Source organism: Polistes fuscatus, unplaced genomic scaffold, assembly GCF_010416935.1.
Source record: "Polistes fuscatus isolate 324 unplaced genomic scaffold, CU_Pfus_HIC Scaffold19, whole genome shotgun sequence".
Classification (NCBI taxonomy): domain Eukaryota; kingdom Metazoa; phylum Arthropoda; class Insecta; order Hymenoptera; family Vespidae; genus Polistes; species Polistes fuscatus.
The window spans coordinates 1,787,156-1,812,587 of NW_025113095.1; the positions used below are offsets into that span (position 1 = coordinate 1,787,156).

The window sequence follows — 25,432 nt, forward strand, 5'->3', positions numbered from 1 at the left end:
CGGCCAATCAGCGTGATCATAGCGGTGGCCGGCGAGGCACGAGTTCCTTCGAGTTCGTTCGCTCGTTCGCGCTAGTTCGCGCTAGTTCGTTCGTCGTCGACTGCGTGATACCCGACGTTCCTCCTTCTTCTTCTTCTTCTCTTCTTCTTCTCCTCCTCTCCCTCCTCATCCTTCTTCTTATTCTACTTCTCTTCCTCCTCTTCCTTCTTATTCGCGAGTTCTACCAAAGGGATTTATCTTTGCAGAAGGACGAGAACGATAGCGCTCCGCAGACGCGCTCCGCCACCTGACTGACATGTCACGCTGTCTTATTTTTCCTCTTATTCTTTCTTCTTCTTATTCTTATTCTTATTCTTATTCTTTTTATTCTTTTCGTTCTTATTCTTATTCTACTTCACTTCCTCTTCTTTTTCATTCTCGTATTATTCGTCGTTCTCCATCGTGAGTGAGAATAGTTCGTATTAAAAGACACTTACATTCTGTTGGTTATTTTATGTCTGACCGTTTCTCATTTTTTTCTATTTTATTTATTTAACTTTAATGATATTTTCGTTGAATATCGGATGATAATACGCATGTGTCCGTGATATTTATTTCGCTATAAATTGGTTAATAAGTTCGTGTAAGAAGAAGAAGAAGATAGAATAATTTTTTTGAGAAGAAAATACTCAACGATGATTAGTTGTTACCGCTGCTGCTACCGCTCCTTTTACTTCGTTCAAGGATCACAATTTTCTTCCCTGGATCTTTCCTCTGATTTTGGTGATCGAGGTGAGAATATATATATCATCAAATACTTGTCCACGTCTTCTACAATTTTATTTCATTTTAATTAAACGAATGTCAAAGAAAAATCTCCTTGAACACGTTTTTGTCCAGGAACATTGCATAGACTTTGTTTGTTAAGCGTGCGCATCGAAAATGATCGATGGAAGAAATTTATTTGATTTAAGATCGCGAATTTCAAAGCGTTTATTTATTACTAGAAATTCTTTTTATTCCTCCATTCGTCGACGAACGCGCATACATCATTGTCTCTTTCTTGACAGACAGATAAATAAGAATAAAGAATAACGTACATAATAAAAATCTTCAAAGATTTATGTATTTATGTATTTAGTATCTTCAACGTTTTATCATGCAAATTTCACGATAAAATTATTATTTTACGAAACATTATTAATTACATTAGCAATTTTGTACAAATCATAATTTAATTAAACCTTTCTCGTGTGGAAGTTACGTAAGTTCAAAAAAATGGAGGGAATCGAAAGCGCGGGAAAATTTGAAAAAAGCGTCCCTACCGCTTTACGAATTTTTCTAATCGTTTAAATAATTAACGAATGCATTTATTCATTAGCGCGATTGTTCGACATCGAACCGTAAAAAGAGAAAAGAGAAATAAGATGACCTTTGACCTAGACGCGTCCGGTGTAGTCGAGCGTTCTTAGAAAAAGATTTCATGCGAGAGACGAATTTCTTGCTGTTATTGTTGGTTTCTTTATGGGAGACAATGGAGGAAAGGCTAATGGGGGTATTCACTATTACCAGAGTTTATATCGTCGCTATTTCAAGAGAATTCTTCGATGGGGAAAAGAATTGCTCTTGTCTTGTGCCTCGGACATAGCCACGCGTTTCTTTCTCTTTCTTTCTTTTTCTGTCGCGTGCATGCACGTGTGAGGGAAATAAAAATCGTCGAGTTACGGGAACGGCGTTGCTTCCACATTCTTTCGGAGGACTCGAATACGATGTCTCTTTGAGGAGAGAAAATTTCAGTCATTGTGCTTCTCTTTTTCTTCTTTTTATACAAGTACATTGCGTGTATCTTTTTTATTCTATTCAGTTGTATCTATACATTTCGGCCATTTTTATTTCGATTATTTCGATGTTTTAGTTTCGCATGAAAATCTCGAATAAAATCCAAAAAAAATCCATCTTAATTATTTATTACATATTTTCATTTGAAATTTTCCATTGGAAGGAAGGGATCGATTACACTCAAATTGATTCGATTACACTCGAAAGTATCTCGAAGGTAGTATCGAAACGATTCTTTAGATTATAACGAGCATCCAATATTCGCGTCCCTCGTTATATTAAAACTTCCTTTTTTTTATTTTTTTTATTTTTTCATTGGTCTATAAATTCGAATCGTTTGAAAGGGAAAAATCCCTTTTTAAAGCGACTCGAAGGATATCCTCCACTCCCCTCCCCCCTTCCCAATTGATTATGCGGAAATCATCGTCGATTGAATTGATCGATTCTTAAAAGATCAAAAAGGAAGAAAGAAAAAGAGAAAGATTAGAGAGTTGACGATGAGAGAAGAGTTGATATAGCGGAGAATTTGTTGGTGGTTTATTGTTGTGGGGTTGGGAGGACTGTTGGAGAGGAACGGGGATTAATTAGAAGACGTCGCGTACTTCTTGGAATACTTTATCGGTCGTCGTCGTCGTCGTCGTCGTCGTTGTCGTCGTTGAAGCACTTGGAATTTGATTTTAAAGTTACAACGTTTCTTTCCACCACGTAACGATTATTTACTACAAAAATTATTACCCCCACTATTCTCGAATCTTTATTCATACCGTAATACTATTTTAATCGAAAAAAAAAAAACACATTTCTAATGAATTTTAATTAACAAACAAATACTTTCGTATCAATTTTATTGATTTACTCCCACTCTATTTTCCTTTTTTCTATTATAAAAATAAAATAAAATAATAGAGTAATGTTTGAAGAAGAAGTTTTCCGGGGTAGGGGGGAGGGTTGGGGAAAAAAGTGTCGAGAGTTGTTCTTATTATCTTTTCTTAATCGGTTAATTCGATTGGACAGAGCGAATAAACGGTTTCCGAATGGAATGAAAAAGAAAGAAAGAATGAAAGAAAAGGAGAAAAAGAATAAGAACAAAAAAAAAATGATATCTCTGGTCGCAGTGTTATGGTTGGTCGAACGTATACTATACTTTAGCATGCTGATTAATAAAGGCAGACTTCCCTGCAATTAGTTCTGCGATATGGGTTAACCGTCGCAATTTGTTAAGCCCCGTCGCTTTCTGTTACACGAACAGAGAGATACAGATTCAGGAATTCTGGATACGAAACCTGTTTCCCAGAGTTTCGTATATACACCCAGAGCTTTATGTACGATATATATATACATATACGCAATTGTATATAGGTAGGCAAGTACATAAGCATGTATTGGAATTACATACACGTTCCTTCGAGAGTTCAATGGCACTCTGAATCCAAGAGTTCGGCACATCGAAGAGACATTTTTCATGACTTACGATTTCAACTATACTTTTATTTGATTTTATTATTTTATTATTTTATCTTTATATTTTGTGTTCTTGATATAATATATATATAGAAAATAGGTTTAACCAAATGGGTTACGTGGTTTAAATAACTCTTCGATTATTTTATTTTCCGTATTTTTGTCAAAGTTCACGCGCGAATTGATACATTAATCATTTTATTATTTATTCGCAAAATCAGTGACAATTTTTTCAACCGTCCAAGCAATGATCGATTTCAAAGTAAAAAAAGAATGCATCAAAAATATTATACCTTCTTCCTATCTTTTTTTTTACTTTTTTTTTACTTTTTTTCCGTCGAGTTGAAAAACTTTGACTTTGATCTCTCGCAATCTGTTTTCGACCTATAAGAAAATCCGCCTGTCCGTCTTTTTTGTTCTCTTCTCTCTCTCTCTCTCTCTCTCTGATTATTTTTTTTTCCATTCGTTTTTTTCTTTTTCACGCCGATGTCCCGTTGGCCCAATTTCAACGGAGATACCCTTTGAAGAAAGTCGCGCGAATAATAATGGCGCCCGGACGAAAAAGTAATTCATCAGAGGAACGTTGTCGTAGTCGGCTTTGAATATGTGTGTGTGTGTGTGTTATGGTCGACGATCGAGATAATGGAACTCGATCGTTCATGAAAATGACGACTTTGGTTTAACGATGACGTGATTGACTCGTAAAAAGAAGTAGAAAAAAAAACAAAGATCGAAAGTTATCGCGATTTAAACAAAAAGATCGATCAATCGATTATTCAAAAATTTTTAGGCTCGCGACTTGAACAAATTTTTCAAGTTAAAAACAAGTTATTCGTGTGAAATAAAAAAATAAACTTTCAGGTGTGAGATAAAATATTTAACGATGACGTGATTGACTCGTAAAAAGAAGAAGAAAAAAAACAAAGATCGAAAGTTATCACGATTTAAACAAAAAAAAAAGATCGATCAATCGATTACTCAAAAAATTTTTAGGCTCGCGACTTGAACAAATTTTTCAAGTTAAAAACAACAAGTTATTCGTGTGAAATAAAAAAAATAAACTTTCAGGTGTGAGATAAAATATTAAACTGCATATAATAAATAATAATAATAATAATAAAAAAAAGGAAGAAAAATATTTAACGATGACGTGATTGACTCGTAAAAAGAAGAAGAAAAAAAACAAAGATCGAAAGTTATCGCGATTTAAACAAAAAGAAAAGATCGATCGATTATTCAACAATTTTTAGGCTCGCGACTTGAACAAATTTTTCAAGTTAAAAACAACAAGTTATTCGTGTGAAATAAAAAAAATAAACTTTCAGGTGTGAGATAAAATATTAAACTGCATATAATACATAATAATAATAATAATAATAAAAAAGGGAAGAAAAAAATATATGAAGTTCGTTTTTAGGAGATATAATAATAATAATGTTCGATTACTTTCCTTGAATTTTCTTTAAAAACAAAAAAACTTACGTGCTTTAAAACCGCGACCTACACTGAATTTATATTCGCTGATTAATCTTTCCTCCTTGCCGAGGTAATACGCCAGATGACTTCTCGCGAGAGGAATAGTTGGTGGAGGAAGAAGAAGAGGAAGAAAAATAAAAAGAAAGAGAGAGAGAGAGAGAAAATAGTAACGCTTTCACGCGATATGGTTCCCCATACATTTCTCTGATCTTTGTATCCTTTCGAACGATTTACGTTCCTGCTTCCTTAACCGCGTATCTTTTTTTTTCCTTTTCATTTTTTTGATATTTTTTTTATTACAATTATACACGTCGAATCATTTATCGTTATCAATTTAAAATCAATCAATCATTCGAACATTTGTATTTTTATACGATCTTATCGTTCAATTTTTATTCGTCAAATGCAACACCTCTGATAGATAAAAAAAAATCAAACGAAAGAACAAATAAAATAATTTCATTTGCATTTGCAGTTGATATCCTAACGGAACAAGGATACACTTGTATAAATAAAAAATTCGTTCGTTTAGATAGAATATTATAGTATAATAATTATCGATTAATGCGACAGATTAGCGACTAGATATTTTTCTTGCAATCGTATCGGAAATGGGAAAATTCGAGATGATCATTTTTTTTTACGTAAAACGTGCCGTTTACGGAAAAGCAATGAGATCTAAAATAAAATAGATAATCGTGGATACTGTCTTGTTAAATAGAAAAAACGAAATAAGTTTGTAGACAACTTAACTATTATATATATATATATAGTAGATTAGGGACGCGTACATAAGTGTTCGTATTTTCAAGCGACGGAACGGAATGCATAGTAACCAGTTTGGAAAGTATCTTAAGGTACGAACGTTTTATGCATATGCGTACAACGTTACCGTGCTGGACATGTCCAAGAAGTAATCTTCCACGAGATGTAACGTAGGGGAACTATGTTGTAACGGTAAAGACGAGTAGCCTCGACTCTTATACTGTCCTTCGATAGATGCTATTTATAAGTTTTCGAATGGAAACGGGGGGGGGGAAAGATTCAATCGATATAACCAATACCATTAAAATTCATTCCTGATTTTCTATACATTTGCTCGATCATTTGAGAAATCAAACCAACATTCGGAGAAAAATCGATTCGAAATGTACGAAGTCGATCTACTTTTAATAATAATAATAATCATAATAATAATTTAAGATCACATAGAATCAAATATAAAGATCTGTTTATCGGATTCCAATAAAAAGCCAATAAAAAGGAAGTTGGATGATTATTGACGACAGGTAATATCATTTTTCAGGATGCACGAAGCCGGAAAGCGGATGAAGGAGTAATCCGAGAGGCGAGGCGAGGAGAGGAGGGAAGTATTCGCGTTAAAGGGGAAGAAAAATATAGTGAGAAGTGCTGCGATAGACGCTATGGTGGTGGAGTGGTTGTGTCCTGGACTTAGGCCCACCGGAAGCCGTAGGCCTCGGCTCCTCCACTGCAAAGTGATTCTTCTCGACGAGCATGAATTATTACAGGACGTATTGGTGAATATATTAATCATTTATTATTACGATATTATCGATAACATATTAGTATTTTATATTTTCATTCTTAGAAATTCCTTACTTCTTTCCAATAATCGAGGAATATATACGAAACGAGTATTGGTGTGAGAATATGCAAATTATTTCTTATTAAAATATATCGATAACACATTAGTATTTTATATTTTAGTTTTTAAAAATTTCTGACTTGTTTCCAATAATCGAGGAATATATACATTTGCGTTTATCAGAACTATAGTAGTCTAATATACGAAAGAACCGTGGAGTATAGTTCGAGAAAACAAATCGAGTTATCGACAATCGATCGAACGATTTATAGGAAATTGATCGTTAAGCTCGGTATCGTTTTACGATCATTTTACGAGGCTCTTGGCACGATCATCGACAACGATGATGATGATGATGATGATGATGATGATGATCATTCTCTCGTAATACCTACGAACAAGCATATATACATATATACACATACTCTACGAGATATCGTCGCGGAAACGTACTTTTAATCGTTCGGATATGCCAAGTTGAGTAAAACGATATCGTGCAATGCAATGAAGTGTTGATTATGTACAACGTACATAATATAATAAGCCACTATAAGTGTAGAGATATGTGTAGGTGTAACTGATGAGTATCGAGTTTCCATATTTTGCAACGTTTATAACACGTTATCGGAACTATTTATCGGATTTTCTTTACTTTAACGTCTACAAGTGTATTCGCAATTTCAAATGGATCATACGATTATTTATTTATTTATTTATTTATTTATTTATTTGATGAACAATATCTCGACAAATAAATATATTTTGTTTTTCTTTTTCTTTTTAATAAAAAAGTAGTAAAAAGAATGTATTTTGAAATCAACTGTGATCTTAGGAATACTTTTGATCATTTTCACTTGAATTTTTATAAATTCTGAGATATATATATATATATAAAAATATTATAATAATAATATTTCAAAGTTGGAACGTTTAGGTTTCTATGAACTACCGTAAGATCTCTCATGGTCTATTCGATATATAATAACTGTCGGTGCTCGGCGCAATTTCGCGCAAAAGGCCGTCAGGTTATGGGCACCCTGTTAATTGCCATTGGGCCCTAAGGGCCCCGACGTATATGAGAATGCACTACTCGTCATCCCACATTGCGTGCATTCTATTTTCTTCTCTTCTTCTTCTTCTTCTTCTTCCATTCTATCGTTCTTCTTCCTTTAGGTGAAATTTCTTCGATTAAAAAATATTTCGATTATACAACGACGAAATATAATAATAAATAATTCGCGGCCATATTTTTTTTTTTTAAGAACCCAACGATACGAAATAAACTAACGGACGTAGAAAATAAAAGAAGAAGAAGAAAAAAAAAAGAAAAAATAGAAAGAAAATAATATTTAAACATATCTCTCGCCGACCACCAAGAACCTAAAGAAAATCGTAAATTACCGATCATGATTACCCCTACCCAGGCCCTTAATGGATGCCCTACTGCCGGTTAAAATCGCTTTTGCTTCGTAATGGAGAAAGATACGGGGTAGATTTCTTCTCGAGAGATCATCCATCGCTATCTTTCTTCATCATTATTTCCTTTTCCTTCTCACTCATGTAAGAATTCGAAAAGATTCTTCTCGTATAGAGTATCGGATCGGTGGGGGCCCGATCGGGAGGAGGAGGGGGAAGGCCCCGTTCGGTGGCAAATTAACAGGCATTTGACGCGTGGGAGAAGGAGATCCTTCTGGCCGATTAGTTCTCCGCGTATGGTTTATGACTTAACGACGTAATGAGAGGTGGGCTTTAATTGCCGCAAAGTACACGCTTTACCCGAGCTCTGAACCTTGATATGACCATGGGGAAATGGGTGGGGAGGAGGAGGAGGAGGAGGAGGAGTACCCGAGCAACAACAAGAAGACAAGAGGAATAATACGCGCACGTCGGAACTCCTTCTTCTATCGTAACGTTAAACCACTCATCGTACCCCTGTTTGGTACCGCTGTGTTTCCGTTCTTTAACTTTCCTTCCCTTCCTAATACTTTTCAAAATTATAGTTTTCTTTTTTTTTTTTTACAAACTCGCGTGGCTTATATATCAGATACATATTATATTTATCTTATCTATTTTAAAATAAAAACGAAAAGAAATAGCTTGGCACCGTTGTCTTTCCGTTTTTGACCCTTCCTTCCCCCGTCCCCCTCTAAAAAATTCGAATACTTTAAGAATTAGAATTTTGTGTTTAGGGACTCGCGTGGTCTATATATCTATACGTATTATACTTATTTATTTATTTTAAAACGAAACGGAAACGTAGATCGATTCGCATAGATAGAGGGGATCGTTAATTTAAAATGTCGACCAATCACATGCTCGTTCACTTCGTTTCACTCTAACGATTTCAACTATTTCTCTCTTTCTCTTTCTATCATTGTGTCCACTCATCCGTCATTAGAAGCACGCGACATTCCGCAACACCCTGTTTCCTCCTCTCTACACACACACGCACACATACACGAACACTATACTATGAACACGAAGACCAAGGGGGGAACTCTGTCCCTACGGGATTGGGCCCATCATTTCCGTTGAATGCGCCATTCACCTAAACTTCTCTCTCTCTCACCCCCCTCCCCCTCCCACCATCCACTCCCGTGGACGCAAAAAAATCTCTACTCTCTTTTACCAATCCAATTATCGCATTATCTCGTCACTGTTCGTTCGACAATATAAAACACAAAATAATCGAATCAAAACGGCCCTAAAATCCACCTCCATTTCTTCTACCCTTTTCCTTTTGATTTTATTCTTCCTACCTTTTATCAGAGTGTTCTTTTTTTTCGCTTATCATCGCATCGGAAAATGTAATAGCATCTAAACGCTCGTTTACAAATCAAATTAGCCGTTATTACATTACAGATAAAATAGATAACGTATCACTGTGCGCGCGCATCGTAATTGTCAACTAACTTCATGGTGTTAATCTCGTGTCGCTGTGCGCGCGCATCGTAAGAGTTCACTCTCGTCATTTTTTCCTACCTAACCTCAAAAAAAAAAAGAAATACAGGAAAAAGAAAGTGTTGTAATAATCATCAAAGTAATCGTTCGTCGCGTATTGTTAAAATTCAAAATTAAGTTTAAAAATGAATTGAGGGGGGCAATGAAAGTATTGAAAAAAAAAAAAGAAAAAAAATACGAATCCTAGAATTTTTGCGAGAAAGTTTTTTTAAATGACGCGGTGTCGTGACCCTGTGGAAGGATTTAGCAGTATAAAATCCGTAAGGGGCTCGATAGGGAAAGATCGTCGATTCGTCTTCCTTAAAGGGCAAAAGGAGAATAAAAGGGATTACCTATGTGTAGTCGTGTATATAGGGAGGATTCTCCGTGGGCAGCGGTTCGCAAAACGCCTCTAATTAATTCCAATTACGGGTGCTCCCAGGGCTCCGAAGTCCGTGCTTACTATCTATTACGTTCCCTTCCCTTCCCTCCACTTCCCTTCCCTTATTTTGCCCCTTTATATTCTGCGGTAGCAACCAATGGAACATTAACAATGAGAAAGAAAGAAACAAACAAGAGAGAAAGAGAAAAAGAGGAAGATACGAGTTTTCAACTTCTTTGCACGCGATCTCGCACCCTTTTCCCGCACCCTTTTCGCACCCTTATGCTTAACTTTACTCTTCTAAATCGTCCCATCGAAAATAAAGGAACATTCGTATAACAAGATTTAAAACAATAAAAAATAAATTAATTAAATATCATTAAGAAATAATTTCTATTAGAAAAATAAAACAAAAAAATAAGAAAATATTATATAAACTTATGATTCTTAACTGAATTAGTTGAAATTCGCGAAAACTCGAGTATACGCGACAACAGGGACGATTAAAAAAGATGGATTCTGTTTAAAAAAAAAAAATAAAAAAATAAAAAAGGAGGTAAGAGAAATATATAGGAGCGGGGGAGAAAATAAAAGGATGAAGATGAGGAGGAGGAGAAGGAGGAGGAGGATTTAAACTGTAAAGGACGATCGTGTGCCTTCTTACGGAGGACGACGTAATTGCAACGAAACGTTTCCATTTATCATCGTAGGAATTCGTTTGATTAACCCTCGACTCGTAAGACGATGATTTATCTTTACTCCTCGACTACTATATTTCGCTTCGTTGGTAGTTGTTGCAATAGTAGTTGTAATGGTGAGATGGTGTACGCCTTAGGAACGACCCATTATCGGTTTTCTTCAGGGCCGTATTTACATTTTTTCATGATCCTCCTATACTTGCATCATTTATTCATTTTATTTCATTTCCTTTTTAATTCTAATTTATTAAAAAAAGAACGAAAACAAAAACATACGATACTCCGTACGTGCTTATGCGTGTGATTTACACATTAACGCGTATACAAAAATGAATAAAAAAAAATAAATCGGTGGAAAATTTAAATGAAAAAATAAATAAATGAATTTTTTCTCGATTAAATTGTTAAATAATTTTGACAAGTTTTCAAAATGTGGTTCAGGCTTGTTGCAAGTACGTACGTCCCTGGGGTTTCTTATTTATGGTGTTCTATGAAAAAGAGATGCATGTGCGTATATCGAGAATTCTCTTTCTCTCGTGCACGCGTTCTTTCCATCTCCTTCTTCTCCCTTTTATTATTATTATTTGTATTATTATTATTATTCTGTTAAATCTTTTTCTTAGACCTACCACAGATACATTTGCCGACTAACATGGTTAATCGAATAACGATGCATATCGCGTTAATAACCCTTTTAAACAATTTTCCCTTATTAAATTAACACGCGCGTAACTTATAAATGTCAAATTGTTAAAACAAATTCTCATCAATATTTTAATCATATACATTTTAATTTATATTCTTTTCTTATTTTGCAATTATAATTCATAGTCAATAAATTTGTCATATTTTTTATGAAAATAAATAAATGTTCTATTAGAAAATCTATTGATAAAGTTAATCATGGCAAAAAGAAGACTATACTGCATCTATCCGATTTACATGGATTATTTATTATAATATATTCACGTGTTCGTTTGTGTACGTTTAATATGCAAGTATATTAAAAACAAAAGAAAAAAAAAGTAACTAAAAGATGACACCGTGAACGTCGTAGTTATATTTTTGCGGATTAATATTTCCTATCTCAGCGGGTTGTTCTATACCTGGTATGGTCAAACACAACGTTCGTGCCAGACCACTGCTGTTTCTTACGAGCCGATTATGCGACAAGGACCAAGGAGTAGTACTTAAGCCTCTCTCTCTCTCTCTTTTTATCTAGCTTTTATCTATCGTCTTTATCTTATTCGTAGTTTACAATATCCTAGAAATTAATATTTCCTGGCCAGGTGTTTCAATAAAGTTAAGAAAATATTGCACGACGGTAGAAACATTTAGCCAAAGGGTTTCGCGTGTTCGACGTGTAAACAGAATAAAAATGAAATTTTTTATGCGAAACAAAATGAACTCCGAAAAGGAATTCGTGATTTATTCCAGGAATATTAGCTCTCTTACATAATTCAACATCCAATTTGAAAGAGAAAGATAGAAAAGAAAGCTTGTAATTATCGTTTTACGTTGAATATTTAAGGGAAGGGTATAATAAACAAGTTGGGTGTAGGATTTAGGGTTGACGGGGTAAAGAATTTCGTAAGAGGGGAAAAAAGAGTTAGGAAAGTAGTATTGCATAGCACCAATAACGTGATTCCCTTTAATACGTGAACCCACACCTACCCTATATCTCTAGGCACAAATTCCAATTGAAGTTTGCAACGTTTCTTCTCGGGCAAGGATATTCCCTCCGACTACTATTCGCACCCTTAGGGCATTCGTGGATCTTATGGTTGCTGTGAAAAGAAGAGGTAGACAAAAAAAATGAACAGAGGAAGAAGAAGAAGAAGAAGAAAAAAAAAAAACGCATACGTAGTATCCCAAGGTATTCGCACTGCCCTGTTATTAGGCTATATACCAAAATTGCTCTGAGGGGGTATCCTCCTCCCCTTTTAGGATAACCTCGTTCGACCCAAACCGTCGTACACACTAATTCACGCTACTTTCCAACCATATTCTCTTCCTCTTTCTCTTTCATTCTTTCTTCCGTGACTACTCTAAATAAATAAGATTAAAACAAAAAGTATTCATTCCATTGAATACCTCAAAACTAAATGCAATTCCTACTCTAATTATGTTATTTTTCTTGAACGTTAGGTAGGTCTTCTTGATTTGTCTACTTTTATTTTCGGATAGTTTCAGTCACGTACGACTAGACTACTGCTATTATTATAGTAATTTGATTAAAGTTGCGTATCTACGATCTACGGGGTGTACATTTTTCTTGCCATATTGCGATTGCTGTTTTTTTATATTTTTAATTTATTTTAACTTTGGCTATACATATATCCGAGATTAAAGAAAAAAGTCTAGCCAAAAAAGAGACGGAGGAGGGGAGGGGCAGGGATTGGAAGGGAAAGGGACAAAGTTTAGACCTTTTCGGAGACAATGGGAATCGTAGTTTATCGTAGTCGACGAACTTTTCCTACAGATTTTTCTTTCTCCCTTTCCGTTTCCGTAATGGTACGGAATTGGTAGTGACTACGATGATGGCGGGATGGAAAATGGGAACAACTCGGTCCAATGGGAGGAGAGGGGGAAGGGATGTTCCAACTATGTCTTCTTCGTATTCGTAGTCGTAGTGAAAAGTTCGACGCCGTAGAAATTGAGAAATGGTCTCTTCTAATTATACTGCAAATCACTTGGTCCCTCCTCCCCCCTCTCGTGTTCCTCGTACTTTTCCTTCCCAAACTTCATTGTCAAAGTCGGCCTCGACCAATTTATACAAACTTTCTTTCTTTCTTTTTCTTTTTTTTCCCCCCTCTCTATTTTTATTCAAGGTCGCGTTCGTTCAATTATCCCGCGATATGAAGAAAGATCGAAAGCTTCCTTTTCTATTATCTCGAACGTAAAACTCGAACGATCGAACCCGGTAAAAAAAACATGGCCGACAGAAAAAGATGGCCGAGAGAAAAAAATGGCCGACAAAACGTAAAGTTCCTCGTTAAATAAAATGCAGAAATAATTAGGTTCGCATAATAATATCGAGTTACATTTGAAATTACACGATAGCCAATATAGCAGTGTGCACCCTGATAATAACGATATTAATAAAAATAAGAGTCAAACGGAAGTAGGATCGTTGATATACCGCGATCATCGATTACTCGAGATTACGTTGCGGTATAGGAAGGAAGAAAGGGATAGGATTCTTGGGGTTCGTGTTAAACGTTGTACTTAAAGCCACTATTCTCGCCATCGATATATATCCCATATACCCCATATACACCACATATATATATACATACACCACCTAACCTCTCATACACATGGAAACTCATACACGTATATCGAATATACACAAATACCGGATGTATCCGGTACGATATCATAGAAACCAGTCTTGGGATGACTCAAACCTGCTGCTACTACTACACCAAAGGACCAAATAAAATGAGACGTGCAAAAAGAATGATCATGCGTCATCGAGATAATGCAAATGTGGATAAACGCATAACTCTTTCCGGCATTAAAGTAGATAACAGGATACGGTTGTATCTCTTACCGAGGAAAACTTGCGATCGAATTATCATATTATTTATGGGGAGGGTGGGGGGAAGAGGGAAGCTCGAAGGGGCTTGGTTTAATGTAACACATTCGAGGGGGAGGAGGGTGTAAGAAGAAGAAGAAAAAGATAGGGAATAGGATAAAGGAATCAGGATGTTAGTTCCGTTAGGTTCGAACTAGTCCAAAGATTACACCCCAAGTATCGTGGGAATGTATGAGTTTGATTCAACATTCGTGCCGTGTTATTGGTACCACTCGACGATTATTATGCATAAATCGTTAAACTCAAACTGATTTGCATCGTTACGAGGATAGCGAAGAAAATATACACGCGATGACAAGTTATAAGAAAATGTTGATTATCATTTCCTTTGGTCTAACATTAAGATAGGTCGAGAAGCATTAATTCGCTGCTGGTTGGTAATCAGATGATTTGATTTTCTCAAGAAATCTTTAATGTTTCTTGCAATATCTTGAACATCTTACGTGCGTACGTAAGTACACACACGCAGGTTTTTTTTCTATCAACTGAGTATACACTTTATATAATTAGGATCTTTTCTAAGTGATCGTGTTTTGTTAGGGAGAGAAATGAACTAGAAACGGGAACTAGATGATGATGATGATGATGATGATGATGGGTGGGTGGGTAGAAAAAGTAAAGTAGTTATCGAAGTACCTTTCCTTTTTTTCTTCTCTTCTTTTGACCTAAATGTTGTTCGACGTTTCTTTTCCTTCTTGGAAAAAATTAATCAATCGTTGTTCACAAAAATTGCAATCTAAATTGATTTGTACAAATATCAGCTAAGAAACTTTGATGCGATCCAGTAATAATATCGAATAGAATCGATTTGTCCGAATTTTGGGGGAAACATTATTACGCGAATAGGAAAAAGGAAGAGAAAAATAATCGAATCGGGGTGGGATGGGGATTAGGTAAAGGTAAAAGAAAATATTCAACGTGAATTGGAATAAAAGTAAGCAAAAGCTTCGTGGCTTTTCTCGTGTTTAAAAAAAAAAAGAAAAAAAGAAGAATAAAAAGCGACACATAAAGTAAAAATCTCTTTCCTTTTTCTCGACAATATATCGAGAAGGAGAATCTTATTACCAGTTTTTACGTAAAGAACGATTGCTTTGTATGCTTTTGTCGAGAAAACTCATGGTCGAGGGGTTTGTCGAGAATTTTGCGAGGGTGAACGGGGTGAGGCTGAGGCTGAGGGTGAGGGCTGGGGTTTGGTATGAAAAAGTTGAATCTCAAAGTCGATTCTGCATTACTCTGGTGTGTGTTCAAATTCCCACGAAGTAGAAGAAGAAGAAGAAGAAGAAGAAGAAGAGGAGGAATCTTAGCTGGGGGCTAAAGCCCGTTGGTTCGAAGAAGAAGAAAAAAGAATAAAACCAGAGAAGGAAGCAAAGAAAGAAGAAGAAGAAGAAGGAGAAGAAGAAGAAGAAGATACAAAAAAAAGGAGATAAATTGAGAAAGAGATGGAAAAAGGAGAGCAATGTCTAAATAAACGGTTTGCTTTCTTGCTCGGAGTATGAAAAAAGGGTGGAAGAAGGTGGGGGGAAAAGATCGGAAGAGATTGGCGCCGCCGTTTCGCTTCGAGATGAAAACGCTGAGCACGAGTTTTAAAAAGAAAATATGAGCAAGATGAAGAAGAATAAAAGAGAAGGAAGGAAGGAAGGAAGGAAGGAAAGAAAGAATGAAAGAGAAAGAGAAAGAGAACGAAAGGAAGGAGGATCGTTTCGAACACGCAAGCCAAAGATGATTACCAACCTTCCTAGACCTACAGCCATCTTTGAGACCCCTCAGGGCCTGGTAGGACCCTTTTCCCTCCCCCACCCCTCCTCTCTCTTTTCTTACTTTCTTTTTTTATTATCTTCTGTTACGTTTGTAATTCTCGTGTCATTTTGATTGAAAAAGATAGTTTCATTTTTCTATAATACAGTCGTCGAGCTTGAACTTGCAAAGATTCCAGGATTGGCAAATTGTGCGTGTATATCCAATTTCAATAAATTACAAAAAAGGGAAACTATTTCAGTTCCACGGTTCTATGATCTACGAAAAGATTCTTTTGAATCTCGACGAACTGTGCAGAAATGTATTGCAAGAGAGAGAGAGAGAAAGGGAGAGAGAGTAAGTTCTTTGGAATAAGGAAAGGAAAGGAAAGGAAAGGAAAGAGAGAGGTGTATATATATATATACATATATATAAAGATGGACCTTGAACGAGAGTCGAACGTGCAGTATCGAGAAGGACGTTGGTTGTTCGTCGTTTTCTTCTTTTTATCTTTCTTGGCTACCATACAAGAAAGAACCTCTACGATATACATTTTCCTGCGCTTTCAAGCCCTAGGCAAATCGGGTTGCATTGCGCACAGGTGAAAACCAACGACGAACACGTTTACGTTTCATTCTATACACAAATTGCATATACGAAGTTAACCCTTTTCTGAAATACCGTGTAGATACTTTTTCATCGAGAAATCCCTATTCTTGCTCTTTTTATTTTTTTTTTCTCTACAACAGTATCCATCATTTTTATAATAATTTATTTAGAATCGACAGTGTAATTCTATTTAAAAGAGAAAAAAAAAGATCTATTTAGAAGTACGATCATACGTAACACCATTTTAAATTCCACACATTGAACTAAACCAACAAAGATAGTTCTCGTCCTCGACACGATTCCAAAATATTTCAAATAGATTCGATCTCGAGAATACCACCTACCTACCACCTATCCATTACTCACGTATCAAAGAAAAGAAAATTCCTAAAGGCATACATACATACATACATACGTTCGTTCGTTCGTTCACTCATACATACATCCCGTCGTGTACGAATGTTTAAAAGTCTGATTAAAAAAAAGAGATAGTGGAAGGGTGGTCCCTGAACATACACATGCACGAGTTGTTCAGTGACAAGTGCTACGTGTCCGAAAAGTAGTAGTCAAGGAAACGAAAAAACCCATACATAGTTACGATCAACACGTAACTTTTCCATGTGGAAGAAGAAGAGAGGAGGAGGAGGAGGAGGAGGAGGGGGACAACGACGACGAAGACGAAGACGAAGACGAAGACGACGACGACGACGACGAAGGTAGAAATCTTTGGCTACACGCCTTCGACGCTTCTCGGGATAGCACGGGCATCGAAAATTGGTATTCCCGGTAGGTATGAGTTAGCGGCATCGGTATGTGAGTATTATACCTTTTGTATTCCGATGTGACACGCCTCCGTCACGTTTGCGGCCGTACAACAACGATGACAACTACAACGACAACGACAACGACAACGACAACGACAACGACGTCGCAAGATTCAACCGAGAAAGAAACACAGAAAGACACACAGAGAAAGAGAAAGAGAAAGAGTACCAAGCAACCAACCAACAAACTCAACCAACCAACCAACCAACCAACCAACCAACCAACCAAGTAACCAAGCAGTAAGCAAGCAAGCAAGCAAGCAAGCAAAGAACGATGACAACGAACGGACGATAAGAAAGAAAGAAAGAGAGAGAGAGAGAAAGAGTTGATGGTAAAAGGGAGGTGGTAGGTAGGAGGACAAACGATAAGTGTCCTCGGTGTACCTTAGAGACGTGCGTGTGTGACGAAAGACAGAGAAACACACAGAGAAAGAGAGAGAAATGATCATGAGTATATGTATGTGTGTGTGTGTTAAGGCATCCTGGTAGCAGAGCAACCACTCACTCTCCTCTCCTCCTTCTCCTCCCTCTACTTCGAGTATATACGTTTGAGAATACATTATGTAAGCAAAAGGTGAAAAAAGTCTTCTGGAATACCCCCCACTCAAAATGAATCTTCTCTCCTCTTCTCTTCTCTTCTTTTCTCTTTTCTCTCTCTCTCTCTTCCCGTCCTTGTCTTTCTTTAAGCGTCTCTTTGGTTTCTATCGAAAGGTGTACCCTTCTTCCTCTTGTCCTTGTCTTTTTATTTCTTTATTTATTTCTTTCTTTCTTTCTTTCTTTCTTGGGTACCTCTACATGCCGTAAGAGTACAAAAGTATCAGGGCATAGACCCCCTGTTTTACGTTATACGTGTACTCCGATGTACCGTAGGTATGTCCAAAAGGTACCAAACATCATTCTGTATCTTTTACACTTGCCTAGTTTTTCTTTTATACACGGTGAGTTTAAACTTCAATCGAAATATATATTGAAGAATATTGAAGAAAAATATATTATGTGAAAATATAATAATGTGAATAGACAGTTTATTTATTAATTAACAATTTAAATTTAACTTCAATTCAAAGAGATATATTCGAATATCGAAGAAAAATATATATCCGATACCGAATCGTAACCATTTGGATTCCAGCTGAATGAATATTCCCTCCTCCTCCTCCTCCTCCTCCTCCCGACCCCCACCAATGTAAGAATAAAATACAAATCGGAGACAATAGAAATGATCGTTTAGGCTAGTTGGAAATACTCGAACTGCTTCATACGTTTCGTCATGGATTTACACGTTAGACCCCTCGTCTAAACCTATCCTATGACGAAAGAAAACAACTTTATCGACTAATAAATATTAATGTTACATTGATTATTCAACGATCTGCTTTTCATGGCACACCCTATATATACGAAATCGAGCTGTTGTTCGAGCCTCGTTCGAAAAAGGAAGAGAAAGAGGGTGGTGGGGGGGAGGACGGGGGGAGCGAGAGGGAGGAGAGAGAAAAAAAAAGGTGAAAACAATGCATCCTGGAAGCCGGACGAACTCCTCCGCGAGAAGAGCGATGGTGGATGTGAAAGGGAAGAGGAAGAGGAAGAGGAGAGGATGGTAGGGGGTAAAAGGGCTGGGAGGGAAGAAGAGAGATAGGACTTCGATGCTCGTTGTCCGTCTTCTTTTCTCTTCTTCCTTTTGAACGTCGACTGCATCTATCGCACGATAGTCCTGTTTATTACAGTTTCATTTCGAATTATTAAAGGAAACCAACAATTTTTAAGTTTTTTTTTCAAATTTCCCGCCAATTTCGTTAAGTCGCAATTTGAACTATTACGATTGGCGTTTAAGCAAACAAACGATTTTAATCGTAGGAAAATCGTTGGAAAAACTCGACGATTGGTTGTGTAATGATAACGGGAGGATTTGAAAAAACATAAAAAGGAGAGGAGGGCAATGGGAGAGGTGCCGAGGGGGAGAACGAACGGCATTTTTCATTTACTTCGCGTCCCGCTTATCGGGCCAGATCTCTTACGATACACGAACGCAACTAAGAACACACTTACACTTGAAAGTTTTTCTCTTTCGAAGGACTGTCGGAGGAGGACGAGGACGAGGACGAGGAGAGTTAGACGTGTTTTGACTAACGTAGTAGGCGCTCGAGTCACGTGACCGTGATATACCCGACTTCCGTAACGCGCGCATGTTCGCCTAGTATTCGAAAATCATGGCGGGAATGTAATACCTAATCGGCCTTTTAGAGAACAAAATTCTGTTCGCAGTTAAACGAGAATTTTTAGATTCTCAGATTTTTGCTACGCTTTGTTATTTTTTTGTTTTTTTTTTTGTGTTAAAGTGTATCGCAAGCTCTTCTCGAAACTTTTGAAAAGCTTCGGATCCTCGTGCATACACGCGCAAACATATATACACATACAGATTACGAAGATTTAAAAGGTTTCGCAGGAATAACCGGTCGAGTTAGGCAGTAAACCTTGGACATCGTTGTTGGACGTTTCTCCTCCACCTTCTTCTTCTTCATCTTCATCTTCTTCTACTTCTTCGAGTAACATTCGAGAAGGTAGAAAACTCATTCTCGTTTGCAATTGTTGCGATTGCCATTATTAGAATCATAAATGATAAATCTAATGGCAAATCTTTTGACGAAGTTAAAAATGTTTCGTAAAAAAGTATTATAATTAAAGAAAATTAAGATGATACGATTGCACGGATAAATGTGACTCTATAAAAAGAAAAAGAAGAAAAGAAAGAAAAGAAAGAAAGAAAGAAAGAGAGAGAGAAAGAATTAAATTGCAATATAATAATTTGTTTGTCAGCGAAATTGATTGTGTCGGAAGGGACAATGACACGCACGGTGAACGCGATCAAAGAGGAAAGGTAAGACTCACGAGAAATAATGGTGTCACGTGGAAAAACTTTGGTCAATCTTCTTTCTTTTTCTCTCTCTATTCTTATCAGTCTTTTCAACGAAGAACAAATGGTCCTCGAGAATACGGAAAGAAATGTTGAATCCATGATGCGAAGGGAGACAAAAAATTAGATAAAAGAACGAGAAAAAGAAGAAGAAGAAAAATAATAAGAAAAATAAGAAGAAGAAGAATAAGAATAAGAAGAAGAAGGTGGTTGGCACCTCTGGTCTCGTAGTAAAAGTGCAGGTGCAACCCAAGCGAGGATAGATGTCGGTGGTAGATAGTTCAAGGCACCCACAATAAATTTCACGATGCTACGATCCAGATAGGGAATCGACGCCATGAAATAAAGAAAGAGAAAGAAAATGAGAAGAGGAGAGAAGAGGAGAGAAGAGGAGAGAAGAGGAGAGGAGAGGAGAGGTGGTGGCGTTATGGTTCTTCTTCTTCTTCTCTCTTGCTATACCTTTTCCTTCTTCTTGCCATTGACCTCTCGACAAAGTATTGCCCCTGGTAGACGCGAAACGTATCAGGAAAGTGTTCCATCGTATCTTACATATGTGCCCATAATTATGAAAGTTGTATAATAAGTCAAAATCTACCCCCAAAAAAAAAAAAATAAGTTTATCGATTATTTCACACCACATTATTTTAAATTAAATGAAAATTCGATGTAATTTTCACGATCAAAGTGAATCGTTAGTTACTTCAATATTATATAGAATGCATTTAATGTTCGAATGAAATTAATTCAATGTAATTTTCGCGATATGTATTGTCAAAAATGAACCGTTGGATAGAGTGTTTGTTATTTCAATATTATATAAAATTAATTTAGCGTTCAAATGTAATGTACGATAGTAATTGTACGAAGCACCGTACAAAAGGTAGACCGAGATAGAACAGGAAACATTGCATATTACTGTATTCTATCTCATTCTCTCGCAGGATAAATTTGATAATAGATGTATATGTTTGTCTCTTTTTAATGTCGTTTTCTAATTTCCGTTTTCATCGATTGCATTTCATCGAGTCTCAAATCACAATAATTCTAAAGTGGTTTTCACTTCAAAAATACAGAGAGAGAAAGAGAAAGAGAGAGAGAGAGACGAGGGATACGCGCACGTTGTTAAGAAGAGTGGGGTATGAAACGCTAATTACGAGCAAACAGGAGAATATTTCCACCATAAGGGGTTTACACACGTAGTATACGTAGAGTATATACTCTCACGTATACTTATGCATAGACGTAGAATAAACGATAGAGAGGTGCACGAAATACGTAGATGAGAGAGAGAGAGAGAGAAATTCGCCGTTAGCTTCCTCCCTCGAGGGAAAAGAACGTTCGTTTCCTCTCATAGTACTACACCCAGAGAACAACGTCACGGCTCGCTTGAGAAACGGAAACCACCTATTCCGATCTCCGTTTATTCGGACCTTCTGTGTATATATGTGTGTGTGTGTGTGTGTGTGTGTTGGTTGCATAAAAAACGAAAAGAGAGAGAGAGAGACAAAAAAAAGGCCATTTAACAACGAAAGTCCCCATTGCATACGTGGGTGCATTCGAGGATAAAAAGAAATAAAAAACAACAACGAAAGTTAATTTGTGTATACGGTAAATGTGTGTAATCAGAGAGAGAGAGAGAGAGACAATTGATTTAAGTGTGTAAGAAGAGAGAGAGAGAGAGAGGGAGGGAACCGATTTACAATGAAAATCGAACCAATATGCAATGGGGGAGTTTTTTTTTTGTATTCTTTGTCAAACGTTTGCACGATCTAAAAAAAGAAGATTAATTAATCGTTTATATAATGTGTTATAATTGAATAATAAAATGAATACATTTCTTTTTCCTTAGATCCTATTGTTTATATTCAAATGAATTAGCAATGGAAATTAGATATTAAATTAGAAAATTAAATAGAAAGATCGATGACAATGAGAGTAAATCAATCACGAAAGTGAAAAGAAAAAAAAACGAAAAAAAAAAAAGGAAAAGAAGAAATTCTTAACTAGAGACTGTTGGAAAAGGAAAGACCACTCTTCTTGAATAATCTTGAAAGAAACTACGACGACTCCGACGACGAAGACTCCGACGACGTTTTCCGAGAGACTCCGACCAGTTTTAGTTAGACGTGTTCAATGACGCGTGCAATTCGCGATTTAAATCGTTATGCTCGATCGAACGAACGATCCATCGATCGATCCATCGATTTATCGATCTATCTTATAGGTATACCGATCGAACACGGGTGATCTATGACTTTGCTTACCTTCGAAAACTAATTTTCTCTCTCTCTCTCTCTTTATTATTTCTATTTATCAATCAATCTATCTATCTATCTATCTAACGACGACGATATTCCTCGGTAATAACTCGTATAACCATTTCGATCTCGTTACAGAGCTCCAATCTTGGCCAGGAATTACTGGACAGAGTATTCAGGCATTTGAATCTCTTAGAAACCGCTTACTTTGGTCTACGTTATTTGGATCATGAAAATCAAACGGTAAGTTTATTATTATTATTATTATTATTATTATTTTTTATTTGTCACCGATTCGGGATTTTTTCCCTTCCTCAATTTTCAATATATATTATAATATTTTATTATAATTTCTCTAATAAGATTGAATTACTTCCGGATACTCATCTTCGAAACATCTTATTCGATCTTCCTGAAAGATAAAAGAAATCTGTTTGAACGTGTATTATGATCGATTGGCCGAGATTATTATTATTATTATTATTCGTGTATTCTTTCGTAAAAGGAGGAGAGAGAAAGAAAAATAAAAAAAAAATAAGAAAAAGATAGAAATAAATCTCGGAGGGATGTCCGATTGGCTGGCCCTCGAGGCACAGACGGACGGATAGGACTATTATCTACGGGAAATGTCGAGCTGCTGCAATTTCCGTTCTACAGTCTCGAATCGAGAGTCTCGATTGACTCTGGTAGTCTCGATGTAATACTCTCTATACACACACATAACTATGTATATATATATTTATCTTTCTTTTTAATCGTTACGCGATATATAATCGTATAAAAAAAAAAGGGGTGGAAACACACCGTAAAAATTGTCATTGCTAGGCCAAAAGTCTTCTCAAAATTCAAATTATCAAATATTGCAAGCCCTTGTACGACATAATTGTAATCCTCAATTATTACAATTATAAAAATGCATTGTAGAAAAAGAACAAAAATATTTATCCAACTAACCAACCAACCAACCAATCAAAGAAGCTTATATTATTTTACGTTCATTCATTCTATCTTGTTTTATTTTAGTTTATTTATTTTCTAGCAATGGCTGGACCCCAGCAAGAAGATCGGCAAACAATTGAAAGTCCAAAAAGGTGATCCAACCTCGGACGTTCATACATTGTATTTCGGCGTTAAATTTTATGCCGCTGATCCGTGCAAACTTATCGAGGAAATAACAAGGTAAAAATATATATATTTCTAAATGAATCATTCCTTTTCAATATAATTATAATTTTATATATATATCATATTTCAATCGTATATCGCGTGTTAATTTCAAACACAATCGACGATTTCTTTTTTGTTTTAGAAAAATAATTCCCGTTCATATGCGAATACGATTTGATATCATTTCTTCTTTTCGTATTTGACAAAGAACAAAAATCGGCAAAACTTTTGACATTCGACTATACGACTACCTCTTTTTATTCCCCCCCCCCACTATCCCACCCATCTCTCTTTTTATTTCTTTTCATTTCTTTTTATCATTCGAACGAAGTAACGTTTCCGCAGAGTACGTAGAGAGTAACATTCGTCGCAACGAGTGCTATTACCAGTACAAAAATGCAGTTTCTCTGCTATTGCAATCTACAGAACCGTCCCCCCATCCTTCTCCCATATCCCCATACAAGCATTTGTTCGAGTATAGATGCGTGTATATGTGTGTCCTGTAATCTTTCAATCAGTCTCGACAACACTAATGGAGTCTCTAGTTTTATAGTACGCGTGCACGCATATATGTGTGTGTGTGTGTGTGTGTGTCGTTTGATTCTCTTTCTCCCTCTTACCACCCTGTTCTCGGTCTCTCTCATACATACACACACGTGTATACACATATATACGAGTGATATCAGACTCAGTTGGATGACTATGCCCTTCTCTCGTTATCCTAATGAGTCAGATTCCAAATTCTACACGTAGTGAACTCGTTTGAAAATTTCTTTTCGTCGTCGTTGTTAGTAAAAGTACCAGAAGAAGAAGAAGAAGAAGTAGAAGAAGATGAAAAAGAAGAAGAAGAGGGATGGAGTGGATTGAAATTTAATATCTACCCCCCACCTCTTCCCCTTATCCCCTTTTCTCTCCTCTTCTTCCTCATCTTTCTCTTTCGTTGCATTCTTTTCCAGCAAATGACGTTTCCTTAACTCCTATGTACGTGTGCGTGTATATATATGTATTTAAATTCACTTATATATATATATAATACATGTTTCGAGGATCTTTTTAGAAATTCTTCTACGGTTCTTGACTTCGATACTTGTCTCTCGTACAAAAGTAAAACTCGAGATGCGAAAGTGATATTTTTTATATATATATATATAAAGTATCTTATTATCTATTGTGTCGTTAGGTATATTAATAAAATCTTTGGTGTCTATATATATATATATATATACTTTTTTAATGATATCACTCTCTATTATCCCCTTTTCAATTTTAATTAATTTTTTCTTAGTGTTAGATGGTATAGTTACTTTGTTGAATATTTATATATTAATTTAACAAGGAAGTACAATAATTTGTGCAATTATTATTATTATTATTATTACAATAAATAAATGATTCGTTAATTACTGCGAGAAAAAATAAAATAAAATAAAACGATTAAATAAATGAACATAATATTATACATGAATAGAAATGTTCGTAAAACGACAAATTAAACGTCGGTTAGTAATATTTTGTTTTAAGAATAAAGAAATAAAAGGAAAAAATAATTATTAATTTCAATGGGAATCAAAAAAAGAAATTCATTCCTCTCTCTCTCTCTCTCTCTTTCATTTTTTTTTTTCATAAATACACAGGTATTACGAAGGTTTGAAAATCACGACTCATTATTGCACGACAAGGTTCTCTTCTACTACGTGCCATGTGAGATTTAACTTTAATTATGCGTCGACATTCCAACCCCCATACGAGTTGTACGCGTGAGATATAACTTTAATTATGACGCGGAGCTTCCTACCTATAAATGGAAAGGACTTGGTAAACACCAACAACACCAACACCATAACCACTAGCACTACCACTACCACTACCACCGCAACAACTACAATTAACAGCCATTAATGGTACAACTTTCTCACCCTCTTTCTCAAGGGAGAATAGGTGTAAGGT

At 36.0% G+C, this 25,432-nt stretch overlaps 1 protein-coding gene across 4 annotated transcripts in view; it reads left to right on the forward strand.

Moving 5' to 3' along the window:
* Positions 1–254: 254 nt before the first annotated feature.
* Positions 255–25,432, forward strand: part of LOC122515812 (band 4.1-like protein 4) — a 37,617-nt gene continuing 12,439 nt past the window's right edge. For all 4 annotated transcript variants that reach the window (XM_043633297.1, XM_043633298.1, XM_043633300.1 and 1 more), the window contains exons 1-4: positions 255–771; positions 6,062–6,293; positions 22,457–22,561; positions 23,358–23,497. In XM_043633297.1, coding sequence (XP_043489232.1) covers positions 6,180–6,293; positions 22,457–22,561; positions 23,358–23,497 — 359 coding nt within the window. In that variant the 5' untranslated portion in view covers positions 255–771; positions 6,062–6,179. The remainder of the gene's footprint in view (positions 772–6,061; positions 6,294–22,456; positions 22,562–23,357; positions 23,498–25,432) is intronic.